General features: G+C 37.6%; 1 protein-coding gene across 9 annotated transcripts in view; it reads left to right on the top strand.

The window, feature by feature from the left end:
• Nucleotides 1-26,287, top strand: part of KHDRBS2 (KH RNA binding domain containing, signal transduction associated 2) — a 339,493-nt gene that overhangs the window by 207,505 nt on the left and 105,701 nt on the right. For all 9 annotated transcript variants that reach the window (XR_008508260.1, XR_004979862.2, XR_004979866.2 and 6 more), the window contains exons 5-6: nucleotides 1,125-1,252; nucleotides 3,774-3,969. Coding sequence is in view for 1 of the 9 variants with exons in the window: in XM_036379472.1 (XP_036235365.1) it covers nucleotides 1,125-1,252; nucleotides 3,774-3,969 (324 nt within the window). In the remaining 8 variants the exon portion in view is untranslated. The remainder of the gene's footprint in view (nucleotides 1-1,124; nucleotides 1,253-3,773; nucleotides 3,970-26,287) is intronic.

Consider the following 26,287-nt stretch of genomic DNA (forward strand, 5'->3'; position numbering starts at 1 on the left):
ACACAGCAGGGCAAGTGCGTTCTGGAATACATTGAGGATATTTTCCTTCTCCTGGTGCTAGGGAAGCCACTGGGGAGATGCTCTGTGCTGGACTTTGTTATCACCAACAGGGAGGGGGTGGTGGGGAAGGTGAAGCTCAAGGTGGGCCTGGGCTGCAGTGACCATGAAATGATGGAATTCAAGAGCCTTAGGGCAGGGAGGAGAATGCACAGCAAAGTCTGGCCTGGACTTGAGGAGAGCAGACTTGGCTCTCTCCAGGGAACTGCTCAGTGGAGTACAGTAGGACCGAGCCCTGGAAGGCAGAGGGGCCTGATAGACACAGTTAATATTCAAGGATCACCTCACCCAATCATGCATTCCAATGAAGAGGAAATCAACACAGTGTCCATGTCAGAAGGCTTGGAATTACGACTTTAAGGTTCCTTCCAACCCAAACCATTTTTTGAGTCTGCAATTCTATTTTGTATCAGTGAGAAAAGGAAGTTCATCTGGTGTTCCGTTTGCTGAGCCAACAGAAATTGCAGTGCTGAAGTCGATACCCTGTTGACTTAAAATGGGCCTATTTTATTTAATTTAATTTTTTTTATAGTAAACATACTTTGTTACTTGACTGTTTCAGGATATACAAAATAAGTGAATTCTACATTCTGTAATTCTAATTGGTATTGAATTAAATCATCCAGTCATGCTAATGTTCAAAATAAGGTAGAATTTCTGTGTTAAGTGCACAAAGGTAACCAGGGAAGTTTACAAAAAAAAAAATATATATAAAATGCTTTCTTTTGGTCCAATTTCAATTCGCTTGAAATTAGTACCTTTTGTATATGAAAGTCCATCTGCATTTTGCATAGAGATACATTTCTCTGTGTTTATGCCTTCTATGCTTTTTGTGGGTTTTTTTGCATGTTCATACTTTTTATGACCATCTTCACTACCCATACATATACATTTTTCTGTCCATATATTATAGGCAGTTGTCCACTCCCACTTGTACAATTTTTCAGCATAACAGTGGTAATGCAGAACAATTCACCAAAATATCATCCACAGAATTTCTGGTTTGGGTGGTTTGGCAGCTCAGCCAAAATACAGAGTTTCAGAAAGTTCCACCTTTTGCATTTCAGGATTATAATGATGAAATTCGCCAGGAGCAGCTGAGAGAGCTTTCGTACTTGAACGGTTCTGAGGATTCATCACGCGGACGGGGCATTCGAGGAAGAGGGATCCGTGTGCCACCTGCAGCTCCTTCAAGGTCTGGTAACCTGAGCTATTATGTTAATAGCTTTACAAAATCTAAGCAATAGTAAAAAAACCCCATAGTTCAAAAAAAAAAAAAGACTGTTACATACATATCCTGGTCAGAAAATCAAAATATTTGTTTTCTGATAACCGGTGTGGTCTATATTGTTTCAGATTTTCTGATCTATAGGTCACCGGGCACAGTGAGTGACAACAAATGAGAGCAGATTATGAAGACAGGAAATGGATATTTCTAAGAATACTTTTATGCTAGTACTAAGGCAGTATGGTCAGTAGCAAAAAATATTTGGTCAAAATAATAGTGTAGTCAGAGAAGGCCTCATAGTCTAGGTGGAACTTTATTTGCCAAATAATTACTTTTTATACATATTACAGCTATACTGTGTGTATATACAAATATACCTATCTATATAAACTTCATTATATGTTATGTGTTGGTGGGTTATCAGTTTTAAGTGAATTTGATTGGCATAATCTAAAAACATTGGGGTGTGAATGTGCCCAAGCATTTTTTCATATCTAAATAACATGTATCTCTGCTTATTATTAAAGCCACTGTAAAATCTTAGAACATTCTCTCAGACTTGTTTTTCCCTGTGAACCCTTAAGAACTTCATTACCTCAAGTATCTAAGCTACCTAGCTGCTTCCAGTCTTCTCTCCATAGAGGTCATTTCAAGATGAGTCTTAAAAAATGGACTCTTTTTTTGGAAGAAATAGGATATGGGGGTGCCTTATGTTATGCTGACAAAGAAGTTGTTCAGTAATTGAATGGGCTGATCTTTCCTATGACCTCTGAGGTTTTTTTCCCTGAGGGTGTCTGTCTTGTTTACCATCAGTTTTTCCTACATGAGCTTTTTAATTGGTAGTATGATGCACTTACTTACACAGAATTTTTTGCAGAATTTTTTGCAGTTGGCATTCATCACCATCTTCTACTCAGATAGTGTCTGGGCTCAGTCTTCCTTACATTCATGATCTCTGAACAGCTTGACTTAATAATGTTTTTCAGAATGTCACTGCAACAAACTAGCAGCTTTTAAATTGGGTTCAAAGCATAATCGGTAGAGTTCTGGCCTCTAATTCCTGCAAAATACCCAAATGTTTTAATCAGTTTGACAGATCCTGTGATCATGGATGCCTTCCCTTTTTTCCAGTCAAAAATCCCAGGAGAATATTAAAAAAACCTGTTGAAGCAAGTCCAGAGGAAGACCAAAAATGGTCAGAAGTCTGGAGCACCTCTCCTTTACAAAGCCAGGCTGAGAGAGCTGGGTTGCTCAGCCCAGAGAAGAGAAGGCCCCGGGGATACCCCATTGCAGCCATTCCATATATAAAGAGGGCTAAGAAGAGCAAGAGTCTTTTTGCCAGTCTTAAATGAAAAGAGGTTGGACATAGGGAAGAAACACTGGAAAAAGTTGTGGGTGCCCTGTCACTGGAAGTGTTCAAGGTCAAGTTGGGCATGTCTTTAACACTTAGATCTAGTGAAAGATGTCCCTGCCCAAGGCATGGGGTTTTGACTGGAGGATCTCTGAAGGTCCCTTCCAACACAAACCATCCACTGATTCTGCAAGTCTAAAATCAGCTACTGAAACTTGTAGTAAATAACAACATCACAAGCTAATGCCATGGGTTTGGTTGTCTCAGCAGGGAGCAAGCCACAGTTCCTACTGCTACAGAAGACCTGAGTTCCATTCACAACTGGGGATCTGGGTGTCATGCAGGGTTGTTACACTGGCATTCACAGTCTTCCAAAAAGACAGCACACCCAGGAGCATATTGCTCTGAAACAAAACTCACAGACCTGCTACCCTGATTTATCCATTTTCATGATATGGTATAGATACAAGTCTTTTTAAACAGTAACAGCTTCTTCTGACTTACTAATTTGTATACAGCAAGGGAGTTACAGCATAAATAGCCCGGAAGATGCTAAACATCTTTCCATGCTTCTCTATATGCTCTGTTCTCTCTGTGCAGTGGGGGAAGGTAGAATCCCACACTACCAATCCTTTGCGCTGAACTAAATTAGACAGGAAGAAGTTATTCCTCTCCTTTTATATTCTTCCTCTACTTTGCCTTGAAAGTTTCTGCTGTCCTACAATATCTTCTGCCAATCCATTTCTCTCACCCACCAATAAGCATGAAAATGAGAGTGGTGACTGCTCTTGTAAAATATTTTGATAGCAATGGAAGAGGTTCCTCGTTTTCTTCATCTTCTAGAACTGCTTTGGACTAATTCTGCAACCCTGTGAATTGCAATGATTCAGAATTTTATTAGTACAAGCAACAAGAGGATCAGGTGCAAAAGGCACTGGGTAGTTTAAAAATAATGCCTTTCCATAATATGAGTTCTGCCTGAGATGTTGCCTAAAAGTGCTTGACATTGTAGCTGCCAAAACCCCAGAGTTACACGATGATGCTTTAAATAGTAGTAAAAACGTGAGAGCCTTTAAAATGGGGCGTGTCTTCCTTCACTGAACACACCGGAGTGATCGTTCCTTTTGCTCCCCGCAGGGGCCGTGGGGGTGCCATTCCCCCCCCGCTGCCGGGACGAGGTGCCCAAGCACCCCGAGGAGCGCCGGTGACACGCGGAGCGCTCCCCGTCCCACCGGTGGCCAGGGGCGTCCCCACGCCGCGAGCCAGGGGCGCCCCATCCGTGCCGGGGTACAGACCGCCCCCGCCGCCCGCGCACGAGCCCTACGAGGACTATGTAAGTAATGCCCTCCTGCACAGGGGGTGAGCCAAGCTCTGTCATGGACATGGAGCCCTTCCGAGATGCAACAGATGCTCCTGTGTCTCTAACGCTTTTCCCTGGACAGTCTGGGTGATGCAGTGTGTCTGCAGGCCTGTGCTTGGCAATGGGGGTTTGGAGATTTGTTCACAGCCTACTTATGGATATGAGAGCTCATGCTGGATAGTTCTTGGGGTGTCACAAAAGAGCAATACAAATATTTTAAAATTTTTATTATATACTTAAAATCAGTATTTACTGTAACCAAGTTCCTAAGAATAACAGCTTATATCCTTTGTGAGAACATGAGGAGGTGGGGGGAAGGCATGCTGTTGTTCCAAATCCTTTTTATTACATATTTGTATTCAACACTGTGTTACAGATACATAACAAATAGAAATTCAGGTAGTTTTCATGAAAGCTGATACAATGATTTATCTTTAGCCAGGAGCAGTACTAACTGACTGTCACCTTTTCTTATGAGGTGTTAAAAATAATTGTGCTGTACACATCAAAGCTTTCAAGTCATCCTCATTAATGTTTCCTCCTGGAACTATCACCATAACAACAGATATCCAAATAGAGAAGAAAGTGCTATCAAATATGTCTGAATTTTTCCGGCTATGGCAAGTCCAAGAGTAAGATGAACATCCAATTTACTCCCTAATCCTACCGCCAGGGAAAGATGCACTTTTATTCAATTAATAGTCTTCCTAGAACAGAAGAAAGGAAAATTAATCAGAAATTATTTTTTGTTGTTAAAGCTTCACTCTACCGTGTGTATTTGTAGTGTCATGTCTGCTTCAAATCAGGGATGCACATTCTGTTAATTCTAGGAATCACAACTGAGCAACTGCAGCAAGAAAGGAGGGGGGAAAAAGTCACTCCTCTATTATTTACTTCAACACAGTTTCCATTAATGAATGAGCTAAAAGTCCTGCTAAGAATTGGAATTTCATAAGTATGCATTTCCTTGACAGTGTGTTATTGTCTGTTAGTATCAAAATGTATGAGACCTTCCATTCTGTGCAGATACAGAACCTTTGTCATGTAAAATTAGGATTATAATTGAAATAATTTCTTTCTTCATTTACAGTACTAGTAAATGTCCTAGAGTACTAAGCATCTTCTAGGGAGCATTTCTTGCACTTTTTCTGGATGGTAAATGTATGGAAAGCAAAATGAGAGAGAAGTTACGGCAGCTGGATTATCCAGGTTAGGAAGGCATTCAGAGCCAGTTCCCCATATTTTTGAAATGCCCACACTTTCAGGAGCACAAAACATAGATGCAATTAAAATAGTTAGTTTAATTTGTGCTACATTAGCCCAATAAAAACAAACATATGTGTTTGTGGGTTTTTCCCCCTTCTTAAATAGCAGCAAAAAAAAGGTGCTGCCTTATAGGTCAAAATTCACATTTTGGAGATCTTCCATCTCCTGTGTCCTTTCAGCATCTATATTCCACAGCTAAGAATATATGAGCTTGCTATCATGCACCAGTTTTCAATGAAAATTTCTTGTTATTTTATAGAAGTTTGTAAGTTCAGTCTAAATAATTTTGGTATCTTATGGGCTGAGATAATAACTGGAACTCTGATGCTATGGTGGTAGAAGGAAAAGTTCACTGTCACATACCTGCATATAATATTGAAAATGATGTTTTAGGGAAAATATTTTTATTTTGTGGAAAGTAATCAACACACTTTTTCTTCCCAAGTAAACCATATAATAAATCAGATACTTGGCTGGACACTAAAAGCAAATGAATCTATTTGTGGACCTGCAGCAAATGTCATGTATGATTGTTGTTCTTTCCCCCTTAATCCTACAGATGAAAAACTAATTTATAATGAATAATTTTTCCAATTTACTTTTTTTTTCCTGCTTCTAAGCAACCCAGAAATGTATTAGAATTTCCTTATGAGTTTATATTTTTCATTTTTGATTACAGTATTTCACACCATTTTTTCCTACTATTTGCAAGCACCATTGGTTTGATTAGTGGTACATATAAATGCAATGTCATTTATTGTGAGTAGCCATATTCTGTATTTTTGTTTGCTCTAATGAAATATAGGAACTCGAATGCTGATCTGAAGGTGAATTCAAGAAATAGAATCGAATGGCTAAAACAGTTTTTTTAAAAACGTTTAGACAGCATTTCCTGAAAAAAATCATTTGCTGAGCACTACTAATCAGAGATTGTATTGACTGTTTGACCTTGAAACATCTAACTGTTCAAATTGGTTTGGATAAGCATTTAAAAGTTTGGATTATCCACTATATAAATATTTTGAGGTTTCCTGATGGCCTTTCTGAGAATTCATAAAAACAGATGTCTCAAGAAAAGTAAAGTCCTGTCATTGTGGTGAATATATTCATGTGCAACATTTTGAATGTCAGACCTAGCCAGGGGGAAAAACATTTGGAACAACTTTCAGAAAAGAGGGCTGGAGGAGGAAGGAGGAGTGATTCACCTCATGCCTTTTTCGTTACTTGCCTTTGAAACTTGCTTTCTATTGACTGCAGCCTAGACAGTATCTTAGAGGAACTTCTTAGCCACAGGAAGAGGAGGTACTAACATTAGAAAATACATGCAAAGAGAAAGTAATTACTATGGGGACCTTCTTCACTTTAAAAGCAGTTAATTGGGTGTGAATCTGGATGGAGAGTGTAACTGGCAGCTGCCGTGCAGCTTTTGGGGTTTGTGACCTGGTGTTGTGCTTTAACTGCAGCCACACGCAGGTGCTCACGTCCCTGGCGAGGTCAGGGTGAGACCAAGAGGTGTAAAAGTGAGAAAAATGTTGGGTTGAGACAGGATAGTTGTAGAGGGTTGGCACTGACAAGATGCAAGACACCCACAAAAGCATCTCTATCACTCCCCTCCACAATTGGACAGGGGAAAGAAAATATAACGAAAGATTTATGAGTTGAGATGAAAACCAGGAGAGAAATCACTCACCAAAGTGAGTGATACTATCAAGGGAAAAACAGACTCAGTTTGGGGATTTTAATTGAATTTATTACCAACAAAATCAGAGCATGATAATGAGAAGCAAAATAAGACCTAAAAAACACCTCCCCTCCCATGCCCCCATCTCCTTCCCAGCTCTGCCCCCTCCCCAGGTGCAGGGAGACAGGGAATAGGGGTTACAGTCAGTTCATCACAGGTTGTTTCTGCTGCTGCTCGTGGAAAGGAGTTCTACACCTGCTCCAGCATGAGATCCTCCTTCCACAGGTCTGCAGATTCCCTCCAGGAGCCTGCTCCAGCACAGGGCTTCCATGGGGTAGCAGCCTCATCTCAGGCATCCACCTGCTCCAGTGTGGGTCTCCTCCAAGGCTGCAGGTGGATCTCTGCATCCCCATGGCCCTCCATGGGCTGCAGGGGAACAGGGGCTGAACCAGGGGCTGCAGGGGGCTGCAGGGGAATCTCAGCTCGGACATCTGGAGCACCTCTTGCCCCTTGCCTCTGCACTCACCTTGGAGTCTGCAGAACTGTTCCTCTCACATGTTCTTCTCACTCCACTCTTCTCTGGCCACAATTACATCTGAGCAATACCTTCTTTTTTTCTTCTTTTTAAATATGTTATCACAGAGGTGTTACTATCAACTCTGGTTGGCCCAGCCTTTGCCAGTGCTGGTTCTGTCCTGGAGCTGGCTGTCATTGGCACTGATGAACATGGGGAAGTCTTCTGGCACCTTCTCACAGAAGCTCCCCCTGCAGCCCCCTCTCTCACTACCAAAAGTTTGCCACACAAACCCAATAGAACAGATACATGGGTAGGCAGGATTGGGAACTGGCTGAATGGCAGATCCCAGGGGTTGTGATCAGTGGCACAGGGTCGAGCTGGAGGCCTGTCACCAGTGGTGTTTGCCAAGGTTCAATACTGAGCCCAGTATTGTTTAAGGTATTCATCAGTGACTTGGATGAAGGGACAGATGCCTCCTCAGTGAGTTCTCTGATGACACAAAGCTGGGAGGAGTGGCTGATACTCCAGAGGGCTGTGCAGCCCTTCAGAGGGACCTTGACAGCCGGAGAGATGGGCAGAGAAGAACTGTCTGAATCTCAGCAGAGACAAATACAGGGTCCTGCACCTGGGGAAGAATAATGCCAGGCACCAGCACAGGCTGAGGGCTGACCTGCTGCAAAGCAGCTCTGGGGAGGAGGACCTTGAGGCTCCTCTAAAGGCTAAGGTCTTGTTGACAACTTGTGAAACAGGCAATAGGCATGATAGATTGAGATTCATGATTTATACAGAAGTGAAGAGTACTTGAGTAGGTCTGCTACAATTGAAGCAATAAATAATAGAATCATAGAATAGTAGAATAGTTTGAGTTGGAAGGCTTTACAGATCATCTAGTTCCACGCCCCCTGCCATGGGGGTTTCTAGACCAGGTTGCTCAAATCCTCATCCAGCCTGACCTTCAACACTTGTAGGGATGGGGCAGCTTGACTGGGCAAAGGCAGTGTTCTGCATAGTATATTTTGATATGAGCATCCACACTTTTCTACTCAAAATTAAAGCTAAATATTAGAAGCGTGCTTAATCCAAATCTAAGCCAAAACTACTGTTGGTTTCTGATCCTGTTTTGGAGGGTATTTGACACTGGGTCTATATTTTTTCCTTCTGAATCAAAAGCTCGTAATGAACTGTCTAGTGATATTTTTCTTCACATTTTTAGAAGCTATGGAGAGCCTTGATAAGAGGTCTGATGTGAATTTTGAAGTGACTTACCACTTGTTCCTTACTCCAGATGGAAAGAATTACCAAAATGGAATACATTTGAGACTAAAATACACATTGATTTTGTATTTTACCTCCACTTGCATTTTCACTCTTGGATAAAAAAGAGGACTTCTGCACAGAAAGCCACTCATCATAATATGAATACTTAGATAAGCTTCTTGCTTTTACAAACAAATATATAATTTGTTTGCAAGGAATAGGCTGGTCTGTCAAGACACTGTGAAGCTGCAACAGCTCTTAGGTCTAGGACAGCCAGATTAAAGAGCAATTTTAAATGCAAATATTCTCTCTCGCCTCTCAGTTCACTGATCAAACCAGCCAGGCACAGATTCTTGTTATCTTCTGAAATAGGTGGAGAACAGTGCTTTTACAAAGTCACTGGAAAAGAACCACACAATAAGATAGATTGTGCTTTTAATGTCATGCAGTTTTTCCTCTCATTTCAAATTATTTAATACGAAAGCAAATGCCACGTTCAACTGTTTATTCAAAGATCAATGAGTTATTTACATTTTTCAATAGTTTTCAAACTGAAACAGCTATGCTCATGCTTATTCAGTGCCAATGTAGACAATGAAAAGACTAACAATAAGAGGCATTTTGTCACACTTCAAGATTTTAAAAAGAATAATCAACATTTACACGTGCCTGCAATCCACAAAATTGCAGTTGCGGAGGCTTTGGGAATTCTTTGTGCTTTTAAATCCATTCTGTCTGCCATTCCTGGATGTAGATGGAAACTATATAAAGACCTAAACTTCCTATTCAGGGCCTGTTTTCTCCTGTGCTACTGCTATAATAAATATGCTAAAGTGAGCAATTTATACTCTTGAAGCCCATTCCTATAATCATAGTAGGACACTGTTAATGAGAGTGGGGCCTGGACAACTAAGAAGACTTTTAAGGTTATTCCAAACCTTAAAATAGTGAAACATATTGGATATAAAAATAGGTAACAGGGATTACTTTCTTTTTCTTGTTGTTTTCTAAAGTGGTATTTCTAAGTTTTAAGATGTAGCACTTATCTATTTCTATGCCTTTTCTGGGTAAGAAAAAAATCAATGAAGAACGTACTGAGACTAAAGATCATTTGAATAAAGCTGGAATTATAGATGTGGGAATCTGCATGGCTGAACAACATATTGATTAAATATGATTGATTAGCTATTTATGCCCAAGGTGCTTGGAAAAAGTGCTAAGCTCTATTCAGCTTGTATCTGCTGTGACTTGAAAAATCAAATTTTCTTTTTAGTACGATAAACAGGATAATATTTACATTATCTGAAAGACCCTGCTGAGGTTTAGAAGGATGCTGTGAAATGAAGGCATAGTGGATTTATTCAGATTTTGGATAATATTGCCCATGAAAAGTATAAATATATTTATTGTGAAAAAATCCAGCAACATACAGAGTTAAAGTAATGGCAAGTTTTTCATGTTTTTCTAAGAGCAGAATCCACAGTCAGCACTAAATCTTTAGTGTCTGGGAACGTGCAGGTCTAGAGTTTTTTGCTTAGCTGTGCAAACTGAAGTTTGTATCTTATTTGTAGAGATTTTAGACTGAGTAAATAAGGCTTGCCTCATGAGACCAGAAGAATATCCTGAGAGCAGTGCAGTACTAAAGTGAATACTGCTTTCAGACTCATCACTGCTGTGAATTTCTCACATATTGATAATGTGGTCTAAATCAGATTTTATTATTTTATTTTCTTGATTTGAATTTATTTGTTTTGATTTTATTGTCTTAATCATAGTTATTCAACAGACTTCACTAATAAAAAACAGAAAAGTCTTACATCTATTTATTAATGTTGCAGAAATATTTTTTGTTGAGGGTAAGTTCTTCTGTCATCACCTTCATGCTGTCCCTACTTGGCAGAAATAATTCTCTCCTTGACATTAGTTACCAAGTTTTCAGATGAGAATTATTTTCTATGCTAGACAGAATATAAAAGAAAATGCTGATGCAGCTGTACATGTTTTATTATTATAAATGATGTTATTACAAGTACAATGTAATAAATATTTATATTTGTTATATAGAGATCTAAGTGAAGGGCATCTCTCAATTGATGATCCAGCCTGCATATGGTCCTTAAATATTCATAGTGTATGCAGTTGTATTCATAAAATTCTGCATAAAAAATACATGCAGTGTTATTCACAGAGCCAAATGTATCTGCACCATGCAATGCACCATTTGATCATTGAACAATGTGGTTGTTCAGGAGCCTGTTACCAAAAATACATATCTGCTGTCACTTGACTCAGTCACAACTTGTCACTCAGTTATTTATTTGATGGAGAGCAGTCTAGATTGGTACAAAATAACTCTACAGCCATTTGCAGGCTAAACGTTATCAGTCGACTCTATTTCCACCCATGTTATCCTTTCCCAACAGACTGTAAAGCAAAAAATAGGTTTTTGGGTTTTTTTTAACAAACTTATACAAACTTAAAGAATTGCTCTTCAAGACTTGGGACAAGTCTAAATTAATTAGACATATTGAGAGTTCAGTTACTATGTAAATTCAGCTCAGTTACAAGGAAGCCTTGGGTTTTTTATTTCAATTCTCAAAGTTACTTAAGTAGTTGTAGGCCACTGAGGTACTAAAAAGCCGAACAATTTTGGACTTCAAGGTTCATCAGTTTCCAGGGAGACAGACACATCTGCACTCAGTAAGTGCAGAGACTTCAGCTGTGCCAGACAGCTACAGAAGCTTTGAGCTCTGTTTTCAGGAAGGGCTCTGGAGAGTGAGACACCATGGCACTTAACATTAGCACACCAACATTGCCTCCAGCATGCCTGTTGTTCTTGTGCTTTTCAGTCTAGCCTTTGGTGATCTTGATTAGTGATTTCTTATTAAAGCAGATATACAGAGTGCTCTTTATATCAATGGACTCCATGTACAGATGACAGAGAACTTCTAGTTTGTGTATTATTTATGAAGAGTTTACATTGCAGCTAAAATTTGAGCTTGATTAATGTAGTAAAATGCACAATTTAGGGACTGCTTCATGTTAATTGAAAACTTACATGGTTGTTCCAAAACAGTATCTGAGTTTTACTGGAATTTTAGGGCCATGTATTTTAAAACCACATCCTGTTGCAAGAGCTTTCATCAGAGTTCATCTGTTATTCTGTTTGATACATCTGTGATATAGTCACCTTGCAAAAAATCCTTCTGCATGAAACTGGAGAGATACATATTTAGCAATTGCACTTATGATAAAATAAAAATATTACAGACCACGGTTCAGTTTCATTCACTGGCTCATGGGTCTTTTAGCCAGTTGCCTATACACATACACTTATTGCTTACTCAGGAAAATGGAAGAATAAGAATTGTATCTGATAAAATTAAAGGCCCAAACAGAAGCCTTGTATGCCTGTATCCTTTTTCCCTTATTGTATTTTTTGCATTTGCAGCTCTGAATTTCAGTTATATATAGGAAGAAAAAGGTTTGGGCTGGGTGAATTGTCTCATGGATTGACACCTCCCCAGCAATATGCCTGTTCTTTCTGGGTATTTAAGGAAGACTCAACTATATATATAAGCTTTTATTCTCATAGACCTAGGAATGTATGTATATACCCTGAGTGGATATTGTTATAGACAAAGCTGACTAAAGCTGTGCCAAGAACTCAGGATATCTACTGATAACCCTGCAGCTACTTCCCCAGCAGCATCATGTGTGTGTCCTATTATCTACTGCTTTTGGAAGGAGGAGGTTTAACTCTCCAAATCTCTTTAGTATTTCCAATAAATCTTTGTGTCAGTATAAAGATATGTGCTTACACTCTGATACAGATATATGTATATATATACTTGTTATCTGTAGCTACATCATCGAAAAATATGGTCCATTTCTTCCAGTCCATCTGTTTATAACAACTTGATGCTGCACAGAGCTCCTCTACAGCAAGCAACATGCATGAGGAACTATGTAAGAAATATGTCTGAAGGATCAGAGACATAAAAATTAAAGCATTTATCTTCTTTTGTAACAATACAATTTGGGGAAAAAAATGTAAATATAGGAAGGAAAAAAAATACTAGCAATTGTCCTAAAGGAGTGAGTTAAAAGAGTAGTTTGACTTGTGCAATTAGATGGACTGGATGAAGGACACTCTTCCTTTTGTTTAGCAATGATGGTATTAAAGTGGCTGGAATATTCATAGAAATACCTCTGTCTTATGGGTAGACCAGTGAAGTTCTCAAACATACTCATTTTTAAAACAATTTAATTAGTTACATTTTCTCAAAGGTGCAGACTTAGTGTACCTCTTAAAACTGCAGCAAAAACATTGTGAGAATTGATTTTGTTATGAAACACAGTCCCTTGACTTTGACCTACAGGACTCAGAGTGCAGCAATCACTAGAAAAGGGAGATGCAGTATAAAAGCTCCAGGACAATAAAATAAAAGATTAGAGATGAAAAATGTTCTTTATCCATTCAGGCCTGGTTTTTTCATTATGAAATTATGGTTGCCTGCATTTTAATAGCTTTTACAATCACTGTAAGTGCTGTTACTCATAGATACCTAGTGTTGTTTCATAGCTCTTGTTATGGTGTAAAAATCTGTGGAGTGCCACGTCTAAAATCATAGAGTGCAATGGGACTTTATTCAGTGAAATTATATAAATAACTGCTTCTTATATAGCAGGATCATAAGAACACAGGGACCCAAGCATGACCCTGTACTACTTTGTGCAGTAACATCAAACCACATTTAAATATTTCATAAAATCAGTATATCTGTGTAAGTACATAACATTATCTATAAGTTCCTGAAAAGGTGCTTGAGTTGTAGCTTTGGTGTTCATACTATCCTTTAACTCTTTCTGGGCCATTTAGTAAGGTTCTGTAATGAAGATATTAATAAACCATTAGATAATACACTAGCATGAATTCTTTTGATCACCCAGTCTCTGTCAGATAGAAATTATTTAAGTCTAAATGGGGACACAGAAGCCTAAAGGTTAGAAACTCCATATTGTGATATCTTTTGTTTGGATTTTCCAGTCCCTTATAATTGTCTCTAACTGTTCAGCCTTGCAGCTTCTGACATCCAAATTTTTAGAAAGCTGAAGTGAAAAGAAAAAATCAAACAACCAAATATACCAAAGTGAGTCTTATTTAGGGCAAATATATAAAATAATGTACTATACTGAAGTATTTTAGTATTTATTTTCATATTTTAGTTTCTTTTACTATGTATTAGAATCACACTACTTTTCCCAGTTCCTTTTCTCAGTTCTTTCCTTTTTCTACCCAGAAAACCTCAAAAAATCACATTATGTACACTGCTTACTAATCGTTCTGATGACTAAACTGTAAAACCAGCAGATATACATTTGAACAGCACATATTTGGGTACTGCAAAAATAAATTGTTCAAGTCTGATTCTTCACCATTGTACTCAAGGTTGATCTCTACAATGTAATGTAGCCCATGAACTTATCTTTATTAGGACTTTGCAGGTGTGTACCAATGCTCACACATGCTGCAGCAGGACGTTTTCTGAAAAAAAATAGTGTATTTAAAAGAAAATACACTGGAATTCAAACTGTATTTCTTTCTATTTTAGCAACCAGTTGCCATCAATCATTTCACTTTTTGGACAAACACTGCTTGCACAATTTAACTGACATGCAGAATTAAGATGCATGCTTCTTTCTTTTCATACAAATCTTATTTTAAGAATAGATAATTCCCTTTGTATTATCTGTTTGCAAAAAAAAATTTTCAAAATTAGTCTTGGTTTGCTTTGCTTTTCTGGACAAAATTGTTCATATATGTGAAAGTTAATGGGTTATTTTAGTTTTATTTAGCTATAAATAACAATGAAATAATAAGTGTTTATAAATAAAAATTAGTTTTGGAAATTGGGATTTGCAAGTATTTAGACACAACTGCACCACCTAACAGATGATATGCAAATAAAGAAAAAATATCATGAACAAATGCAGGTAAATCAAGTAAATCAGGCTGTAAGGGAGATGCAGACGGGATCTGTGTTTCATTACTAGTTAAATTTTGCCAAATTTAGGTATGGACACTGCAGCTCAGAGAATGAGAAAAATAAAAATAAGAAAAAAACATAGAATCACTGAAATGCAGTTCTTGAGCCTGAGTGCATCTATCAAATAAATTAGAAGCAGCAAAACTTTGGTCATTTTTCACTTTCCTTGAACAGCCATTTTGCTTTCTTGCAAGGCCACCTTTCATGCAAACACCCTAAACAAATAAATCCAAAAAGCCATTTGGAGCTTTTCTAATTTATTACTTTTGAGGTGCCTATTACACGTCGCCAAAAGTGGCTTGTGTGTGCTAAACATAGCAAAAGCAGGGAAAAAAGGTAATTTTCATAGAGTTTTATTCATTTCACTCAGGTTCTGATTGTTATTTTCTAAGGGGTAAAAAATCTCCCATGCAAGTGATGTGTCTTGTATTTGCATAGTGTTATTGTCTATAGTTGTGATGTATATTTACAAGTGAGGTTACTACATTGGTAGCTGTAGCCAGGAACTGGATGGCTGAATCAGTGCTTAGAAACATAGAATCATTAAGATTGGAAAAGACCTCCAAGGTCATCAAATGCAATCTTTGACCAAACACCACCTGGTCAATGAAATCATAGCAGCACTGAGTGCCATGATCAGCTGTTTCTTGAACACTTCAGGGACACTGACTTTGGCACTTCCTGAGCAGCCCACTGCAATGCTTGACAGCCCTTTCATTATGTGAATTGTTTCTCTTTCCCTCAACAGTGCAGTATCAAGGGGAGTGAGAGTGTTTTCCTTGGGCAGAAATACTTTGCAGTGCAGGGGAATCCACTTAAGTTGGGAGCATCAGGAATGAAGTAGAGGAAAAACTTCAAGTCAGTGTCTCACATCTTGGATGGATGAATTCCTGGATTAAAAAAAAAAAAACAAAGTGAAGGGACTACCTTTATTCCAGTCCTCTAGACTCTTTTTAAAAGATTCAAGCTCTTGCAGAACCCCTACAGAAGTAATGTGCCTACCTGTCCACTACAGCAGGCTCAGTTCTGGGGGCAGGACTTGCCTTCCTGTGGACCAAACAAGGGCCCCTAAGTGGAGAGGATCAAGGGTCATTCAATGTTCTGCTGTCATCCTTTCCAAAAGGACAGCTAAAGGGTACTAAACAGTACAGCACTGTGGGTAGCATTCTTAATTCTCTACGTTTTCCTGTACATCTTTCAAGAAAGTATATTCATCTTGGATGTCACCAATTCCTATATGTTTCCTTAATGCAAAAATTTGATCCTGGATCCAAAATTTGATCCTGGATCCAAAAAAGATCCTTAAATTACACAAAATTTGCAAACAAAGCAGGTTTCTAAGTCCTTAAATTACTTCTGAACAGAGAATTTAAATTCTAAATAACTTAGATTATTTTATATGCTATTCATTTTGTATAAAACTTACAGGGGAGGGGGAAAAATTATTTTAGTTTTTTTCTTAAAAATCCTACTTATCTGTTTTGACAAAGTCTGTGACCTTTCTAAGAGGAAGGTAGACTGCACCATGGCAAAGAGGCAATACTGGTTTGATAGTCCTTGATTGAATGAGGATGTTGAGATAAAATACAGTTTTGAAAGAAAGGCCCTACTTTTTTAAAGGCCCTACTTTCTTTCCTCAGGACCTCAGTAGTTGTGTACAGAGTACATAGTCATTTGTTGTTTGTGTTGGAGGAAGGGAATTGGTACAAAGAACTAAGTTTCCACTCTGTTTGGAAAATGCCAGCTCATCCATCCTTGATCAGAATATTTGAGGATAAGCAAACAGGTAACTGAATAAAGTCTGAGAAACTGTTTAACATTCTGTAGAACAGAAATAATTAATGAAAGCTGAAAGCTCTTATAATAAACTTCCCAGCTTAAGGAATATGAGGCTTTTCCCTCCCTATATGGGAGAAAATCTCATTGAACAATTTCCTTTTGAGCTTTGTGTCTGTGTTGCCATAGTAAGTATGAGTGTACAAATTTGTATGACTTAGGTGTTGAGTAGCTATGACATAAAACTAGGACATTATTTTGGGGAGGAAATTGCCTTTAAGAATTTTTCATATATTTTCCATTCTCTCAAAACAATGATGTAATAATTTGTTTTGTAAAGAACACTTTAACTCTTCTACAACTGCTGGTTAATTTTACACTGTAAGTTTCATTACTGTAGGTTGTCTTCTTGAACTGTCCTTAGATTGTCCTTGACCTTCTTAGAAAAATAAAATGAAAAAATCTAAGCATATAGTTTGATTCTAAGTTCAAAGCATTATGAACCTAATGCTTATTTATTTCTTGACATCTGCCTGATGTGGCCTATAATTTTATGATTGCTTCATATTTTCCTTATTAAGGAAAAAAAATTCAGAAAGTCATTGTAAAATATTCTGAAAAGAGAGAAAATGTTGCTGTAGCCTACTTCATCCACTGAGAGGAAGAGAATATAGAGGTAAAGAAACTGAGCACTAAATTAAGAAAATCAGCAGGATTCTCTGGATCATTGTTTAATCATCAGAGTGCTTAAAACTGTATTTATATATACTATCTATTTGACTCTTGGAGATAAGGATAGTCACATTGTATATTGGCAGGTGGTCATGTAAGTCTGATTTCATTTCCTGAGTGGAGTTCAGAAGTGTAAACAATGTAATAAGGCAAAAAATCTGTAAATTAATCACTATTAATCCAAAGTGGCTATTCTGAAAAAATAAGAAAAGTGAGAACAGTTGTATTTCTTTCTAGCTATTTCCAAGAAAATGAGTGCTGGGTGGGCTGAGATACTCCTAGCTAGGCCACCCAGCAAATGATCAAGAATGTTGATATGTCATCTTATTCTTCTCAGCAATAAGCTTAAAAATCTCAAGAAATCTGGGAGTAGCAGTAACAGTTTTCAAGCCTGATGCAATCAGTAAGAAGTTACTGTGAAGCAGACACATTTTTTCCAAGGATGGAATTAGAAAGACAGTGGGATGAAGCTCCAAGATGTTGCTGATGTTACTCTGGTAATGTACCTGGGGGTCAGGAGAAGGGGGAATCTCTTTCACTGCACGTAGGCTGAGGCTGCAATAGAAGCTGTAAACTTCAAAGTAGTATTTCAATGGGTGCCAAGCAGAGAAGGACTTGTCCCAGGACTGTGGTGCAACCTGCACTTTCAACAAGATTTTTGAGTAGACTCAGTCAACAAGGGCAGGGTATCTCTGTCAGACAAAGCAGAATATTGAATAATTGCTGAAATGTTAGTCCAATCCAGATATAGATTTATTGAACTTGATTTATTTATTTTAATTGATACAGTTGCTTCCAGGATTTTAGATTAGCAGTTTAGGTATAAATATGCCTAAAGCAAATCACGAAAGTCAAATTGACTTTGGATTTGAGTTTCTTGCCCTTTATAGTCCTTGGAAGAGTACAAGTGCAGATAAATGCCTAACAAAAAGCCTTGTTTAAATTTAATTAAGCAGCTGTCAGTGACACAGGAGCTATCCTTTACCAGTCCTGGAGAAAAAAAAACTCATCATGAGTAATCTTTCAACTAAGAGGCTTATTGAGCAAAACAGGAATGTAAAGATTATTCTAGAGGGTTCTGGCCACTCTCTGAGTTGCCCTTGTGATTTACAGCCACAATACCATTCCCTACATGAATTTCAGGACATAACAATCTGTCAGTTCTCAAAGCTATAAAGTCATCCCTTGGAGATAAATGAGCCAGTCTCACAGTGATGGTCATTTCAAAAGATGACTGTAATTTCTTTGCTTAAAAATTACAGGTGTTGTTGTTTGGAATGTCTTGCTTTAGGTGAAAGACTAATAATCCTATTGAACTAGAAATTATAAGACACTGTAAGTACTAATCTAGACTGAAATAATGTATCAGATCCTTTTCACAGTAAATAGGAACTGAAAAATGCCCATAAAGAGCTTGGAAAATAAATGAGATGTTGTATCTAAGTTATTTATTGAGATGTTAAAATGTTCACAATATTTATTAATAAGATACGGGAAACTAGAGAGCTCCAGCTATCTTCAGTTGTGAAGTGCTATGATTATTTTTTATTTATGTTTATCTAAGATTCCAAAGTTATTTAGTTTACAACTATGAGACACGAACACACATTGTTCTCTGAATGAGTTTCCATTGTGTGTAGGAATTTTTTCTAGTGTTATATTGGTCCTTAATGTCATCAGCATGGGGACTGAGCACCATAATTAGCATATTAAATGAGCCTGATTCTTTAGATAAAAGTCCTTTGTTGTGTTAAGGATAAACATAATTTAAACTAGCTGTATCTGAGTTAGAACTTGTGTAGGTTTAAAGAAATTAGTAAGTTTTGACTGCAGTAAGAGGGAAAGAAAATGGAGTTGTGAAAGCTTCATACTGAAGCTCACTCCATCATCTCTGGCTGGTCCCTGAGGAGGTTCTGTCTCAGCAGCAGGAACTGTAAACTTGTGGTTTACAGTGCACTAGACCCTGCATGAAAGTCATGACATAATTGTGTGTTGATGCTTGAAGTTGCAAAGCTTTAATTCCTCATGAAAAGTTCAGTTCTTTCTGATAATGGAAGTTTTCAGACAGCCTTGGATCAGTAGGTGTTTGAAAATCTTCAGTCCAGTCAGCATTTGGAATAAGAAAATCAGCAGCTTCAAGGTTCTCTCTGGAGAGAAAGAGAGATCTAATGTGTGCAGAGGAATGAGGACTTAGATACCCCATGTGGCACTAGTCAGATTTTGCTAAGAACCAGTGGGGCAGATAGGCCCCTTTATGGCATTTTATTCTGGTTTCCAGGCCTGTTCTCTCACCCTGTTTAGATGTACAGTGAATACATAGGTGGGGAAGCTCAGAAACTATGAAGTTCTCAACTAGACCTATTCAGATATACTGATGTCTACGAACAAGATGTATGAAAGTATCAGACATGTTTGTAATTGTCTTTAACCAAGCCACAAGAAATTCTTACAGAAGAATGAATTCTATTGAACTTTGCAATTTGATAAAGATGGGTTTTTAATGAAAGTTGTTGCCCTTGAAGTAGGTGGAAATGAAATGAAAATATATTCATGTCTCTGTTAGCAACTTGTCCTAATATTGTCTGACCATTGGGGTGCCTCCTGCACACCAGCACTTTCTGTGAGTCATGTACTCTGCACATTAAAGTTATTAGCATAATGCCTTACTATTTTAAAAATGTGTTTATATTAACTGCACTGATTTTCTTTTTTTGGGACAAGTAGCCACAATATGGTTAACAATTCATTTTTATCTGTAATATACATTAAAAAAAAAAGGTAGAACAGAAATTGAGAACTATGCTCTTGGTATTTTTCTTTGCAGCCTTACTGCTGCCATGCAACCTTCCCTTCACCATAGATTTCTGACAGAAAAAATACAAGGGTTGCTTTTCTTGCAGTCATCCCCCATAGATATTGCTGATTCGTGCAACACACTACTATGTGGATACTGAACCTTTTGATCTTCTGGACCTGGATTTATTCTTGATACTGCTGACTTTGCTAAAAAGGCATTTCGTGATTAGGGTGAGACAGAAAATTGAGTCACACTCCAACACCATGTTTTCTTATTCTTCATATTTTTGTTCCATCTTCTCTGTTGCCAACCAGAAGCATTCTACTCCAATTTATAGATAGTACATCTTTCAGCATACCTCATTTTTGGTATCTTTGACCTAAGCTTTGAGAACTGGAATATAAGATAAATGATGCAGAGGGCTCTTCTGAATGCCTGACTTATGTCTGCAAGCTGCAGTTTGTAGGCAGTGTGTCATCACTGTCACAGTGAATGTGGGATTAAAAAGCACATTCATCTTGCCAGATGAGCCTTTTTCAGCACGTATGTAAGAGATTCTAAAAATAGCTGTTGGTTTCAAAGGAGTCCACAGTGAAGAGAAAAATGGCCAAAATACAGAGACCTCTCACTTTGCATTCTCCTAATTACCTACCCAAACCCATAGAATTAGCATTGTAGTTACCATGCATTATTTATCAAGTCATCAAAGAGCAAAGCCTGGACTAAGATATGTACATTCTAAGAAGGTGTGGACCAGGTTCTGGAAGTGGAAGGAGTAGGTGAAAGCTCACTGCTGTTGATATGTATCTGGATCCAGTCCTTAGGAATTCCCTTTGGAGGGATACTTAGTTGAAAACTTGGTACAATCAAGAGCCAAAAATCTTGCAACACACAAATCCGACTCACATACATCATTTTTAGGTCTCTTAGGAGCTAACTTTAACAAAAAGTCTCTTAAAAGAATCTGTTTGTCAAAGGCCAGGCACAAAATTGCTTTATTCCCATATTTTAAATGGTGATTTTGCTTGAATAAAAGATAACACTCCCTGTCCTCTGAATTTCACATATCTTAAATCTAAATTGAGCAGAAGATTTTTTTTTTTGTTTCAGAAAGTCTGATTACCATGAAAATCATTAGTAAGGAAAGCTAGGACTTGTGAATTAATAATTATTCTAATTTTAACAGAATGTTCCTGTAGAATTTTTTCTTCTTGCGCTGAAATGAAAGGATTGATGTAGGTTAATCTCAACACCAGAGTTATTCAACAAATGGCCTTTCCCCAGAAGCACCACAGCTAGATGCAAAACTGCATCCTTTTCTGTATGAAAACACAAATATACACTCACTAGCAATAGAAACATAATGGAAAAGTCATCTTTAATCTGTACAACAGATCCATTTCCTTTTACTTAAAAGGCATGTCTGTAGTTTAAATTACATAATAAAGTAGAAAACAAATTAAAGGAAGGGAACAATGAAAATAGTGCTTAAAATTTTAAAGAACAGATTGAGAATTTGGGGTTAGATCTTGAGGAGTGAAATATTCAGCAGAGAGTAGAAATCAGAATTCAGATTTGGGATGCCAGAATCTTCAGGGTTTGCCCGAGACTTAAGCCTCCTCATATTTCAGTCAATACCCCAGCAGCCCACTAAATGAGTTATTAAAAGGAAAACTTTAGGGAAAAAAGGGTGGGGGTTGCTCATTGATAATTTTGGCATGCTTCTTTAATAGTGGCAAAGGTATTTTATTTATATTATAAAGGTCATTTATATGAGAAACACTTGCTCCCAAAACACTTAGTATTCCATACAGACGTATCATGCAGTTGTTTCAAATCACATTAGATTGCATAAACTTTTCTTCAGTGTAATGGAATGGAAAAAAAATTTACAGATGCAGTGCATCAGATTAGTTTCACAAGAGCAGTATTTGTATCTAGCAAGCAATGACATATGCTGAGAGTGATACTCTTTCCAGCTTGCGAGTCAGAACTGTTTTATCCTGAGAATTATTCTGTTTCCTAAAACTGTAGCAAACAGATATTCCAGGAAGGGAACAGTTGCAAGACTATCTCAGAGTGTTTTTGCATCCCTGCAAATTATACATTCACTGATAATTAAAGTGCTTTCAAAGAGAATTGGCAAGAATAAAATAAACCTCCAGATTGTACAATTTTCTAGCATCTAAAAGGAAATTGCTGGAATACATCTTGTAGGCAGTGGACCGGCTTTTTTATTTTGGATTTGAATTGGTACAAGTGTACTAAATCTGATTTAGAAACCAAGAAGAACCTCAATGAAACTTGCAGCAAAAAGGGAAAAGAGATGTGAGGAAGCAATAAAAAAAAGATAGAAGGAGCAGGTGATGAAAGCAATCAAGGACAGCAAACTCGAAGTTTCAAAGAAAAATGTAAAGATGGTGTTGAAATAAAAGAATGCAGTCTAAGGAAAGACAGAAGTACTTGGAGCAGTGGAATAACATGCCTCAGTGAAACAGAGAGATTAAAATCCTGGCTGAGAGAATGAGAACAAAGCAATAAACCCTGCTTAGCTTGGGCTGAGAGAAAAGGATTACTCATAAAGAGGAGAAAAGGGAATGAGAGTAATGGAGTGGAGGAGAGACAGGAGAGGAGAGCATGAGAGAAGACGTTGGGAGTATAGCAAGATAAGAAATGTCAGACATAGAAACACCTGATCCCTTCAATTCCAAATAAAATCCAGTGGGCACCAAATGACTTAACATGCTGGAGAATCATACCTGAGGAAAGGGGATTTTATCATTGTATCAGATTCTCCCCTTCCATTCTGCTTGGATTTTGGTACTGTCCTCTTGCATTGTTGCCTTGTCAGTCTAGGACAGGTCAGGACTGACTGTGTGCTCTTCTTCAATTGTCTGCAGTGTCCAGCAGTTTGTCCCAAGGTTTTTCCCTTAGCTTAACCACAGGGCAGAGCTGGCCATCTGAACTTGTGCTGAGACACATTCGTGGCTGAACAAGACTGGTCAGTCGTTCATAACAGATCATACATGTCGCTGTTCTCTGAATGTGCATTTCTGAAATTTATCAAGCTCAACGGTTCAATCAACCTGATGCATTGCAGGAAGTCTCATAACAGCTAACACCTTGCTGGATTTGGTCTTGTATGCCTGAAAAATTGAAGCCATGATGTATTAGGAGCTTGTACATCTTTCTCTGTATGTATTTTATATCCGTAAACACCAGCAAAATCCCAAATTGCTTTTTTCTCAAAATTTAAGAATTAAACAAGCAAACCTTCCTTCACATTTTAGGTGATATTCATTCTATTGTTAGAAGCACCATGAAATGCTTCTTCTGGAGACATATCTTTTGGTCTAAGGACACAATTTTAAGTTGCTAGAAAATAATTATTCATTCAGCTTCAGAAAATTTGAGTTATTTTCCTGAAATATTTTAGTAGGCCATTATTTTTCCATTAGTGCTATCTCCGATCAAATTTTAAGAATACAATCTTTTGTGAGATTATAACCTATGGAATGAACAGGAATGGAATGCTCATTTTCTAACTTGTCACCAGGCAACGGTTTAGACTATCCATTCACTTCACCCTATTTGGGCATGACTATTTTGAGTAGCCAGATCTAGTTCTCTCTGAAAACATACCATTTTCTTGGAAAACTTGATTCCTCTTGGGCTTAAACTTTAGTGCTATCTGTAGCCACTATCCTACAAATTGTTGGGCCAGGCTGGCCTTTATTAAAAATAGCATCAATCACCTACTTGAAACTGACATAATAATGTAGGTTCACCTTGAGATATATTTCTGTGCTACAAGAAAGTATGATGGATGAACATGCTTGCTTACTTGTTTTAAGCTCTGTGAAGGTGGCTGGTGGGATTTGGAAAGTATCCATTGGTGCCTGTCACATGAATTGGCCATAATTCCTGGCCTTTGTACTTAATGTCCTAAATGTATTCATTATGCACAAATCATTCATGTGGAATTTATTGGCCTGTTATAAAATTTTGAAAACTTACTGTGCACTCTCTGGTTCACATTTTTCAAGCATGTCATTCTTCCACTTTGAACAGTAACCACTTGATGTTAAATGTATTTTGTTTTGTTCTTCAAACTTATATCCAAGATCAATTTATGGCTGCAATGTGGGAGGCAGCTTGCAGAAACTTGCTGGATTTAATGACATCTTTCTTTATGTAAGTAGCACAACTATTATCTGGACGGTTCAATTTCTGCACTTATAATGCAGACATAAAAATGCAAATGAATCTAAAGGATAAAGCAAAGCTGTGTTAGGAAGATTCAAGGTAAGACAAGGAAGGTTGTAAACATCTTCCTCCTTCCCAAACAGTTCTAATACTAGTTATCCTACCAAATCCCTAGGCATGCAAGCAACCTTTGAAATGCTTTGAACAATTAGCAATTTTATTCTTTTAAGTGCAGTTTAGCCCTTGAAGCATCATTTATTGCTTGCACTTTACTCCTACTAAGGTCTCCTTTTTTTTTTCCGGTGAAGTATAACAACCAGCAGTAAGAGTGGCATAATAAAATAGCACTAGAGAAGGATAAGGGGGGACTTACTGCCATTCTGCTGGGCTCAGTTTTAATACTTGCTTTCAATACTCAATCTTTATCTGAACTTGCAAATTCTATTTGGATATGGTTGCATGAGTTTAAATTCTGGAGCCTTTAAGCCAGTAGGAGAATGTTCTGCCTGTGCTTTTGAGCTCTCTGAAGCTCTATGGCAGTGTTGCAACAGCCCTGCACTAAACCTCATCTTAATGTATGCTACTGACTCAGGTCCAGGCATCCTCACACTTTTTACTGACTTTGCATTTACTTTCAGAATATTATCTAATCATATGCATAGGAGAGAATAAATAACCTAGTTTTTAAAAAAAAAATCCTTCTCAACAAAGTTCTGCCTTTTCCCCTAGAGGATTTAAGGAAGGCAGTGACTCATACTCCTAAATATGTATGGAAACACATGAAGGTATTCAGTCACTGAAATACTATTGAGCAGTCCAGCACATTTCTGATAGTGGTGTAGTCTGCATTAAATTGAGGACAGAAATGTGTGGCAAGTACCAACTGCTGGGGTGAGCTGGGATAAAGGCTGGCTTGTCCTGTAGATCATCAGCACTATAGTAATCTGAAAGAGTACAAACTTAGTGGATTTTTGTTACTAGAGAAAAGAGGATTATGTTCTGACCCTTGAAGAATTTCAAGGAAGAGGCAGACTGAGGAATTGGTGATTCTTACTATGTTTTCTGTAGCTGTAAGGATGAAAGCAAATTTTTGCAGAATGGAGAGAACACATATAAATGGTGAGAGGAGTCCATTTCTTGTACAGGAAATTAGCTACATTACAAGTGATTATTTAAACTAGGAGGTAGAGAAAAGGTGATATTCTTGGGCTCATACACAGAGACTGAATCATACACCAGTAATATCAGAGTAATTCCTAAGAAATCTGGCACTAACAAGGAAACAAATAAGGTCACAGGAGCACATTTCAGAAAATATTAGAGTTATCTGGTACAGAGGATAGTCAGAGAAGAATCCTTGCTCATAGCAGCAGTGACCAAAGGAATGCTTTACACCATCATTTTTTCTTCTGAACATTATCAAATCATGTCATCTTTAAAAAGGTTGTTTATTTTCAAATAATTATGGCTAACTCAATGTCACGAGATTTTGGGGTTTTTTTTGTCAATGAACACCAAAGTGTAAAAGCCTCATAATAAATCTGTGTTCGATGAAATATCATTCCACAAGTTACCATTAATTTGATTACATGTTGTTGTCACAGAAAGGTGCTGGTTTTCATAATTATCCAAAAATGAAAATAGCTATGCTGTCACATTTGTTACTTCATTATTGCTAATTTAAGTAAGAATGTCTTACAGCTTTACTGGTATAATTTCCTTTATTGTGGTATCTCATCAGCAACAGGACAAATTTACACGTTGGGATTTCTTTTTCTTCTCCAGAACATTTGGATTCTTTCCTTAATTTTTCTTAAGACAACTGGAAAATACCCAGACTATAGTTTAAATTGCAATTCCAGTCATTTTAGATTAGTTCTTAATTTTTCAGCATAAATCTTTAATTTATATACCAGAAGCCTTTAAGTGGAGAAAGTGAAATCAAAAATCCTCCTTATTCAAAACACATCCACTGTATCTGGATAAGCCCAAGTTTTTTCATCAAGTAC

This window comes from Molothrus ater, chromosome 3 (assembly GCF_012460135.2).
Source record: "Molothrus ater isolate BHLD 08-10-18 breed brown headed cowbird chromosome 3, BPBGC_Mater_1.1, whole genome shotgun sequence".
Lineage (NCBI taxonomy): Eukaryota > Metazoa > Chordata > Aves > Passeriformes > Icteridae > Molothrus > Molothrus ater.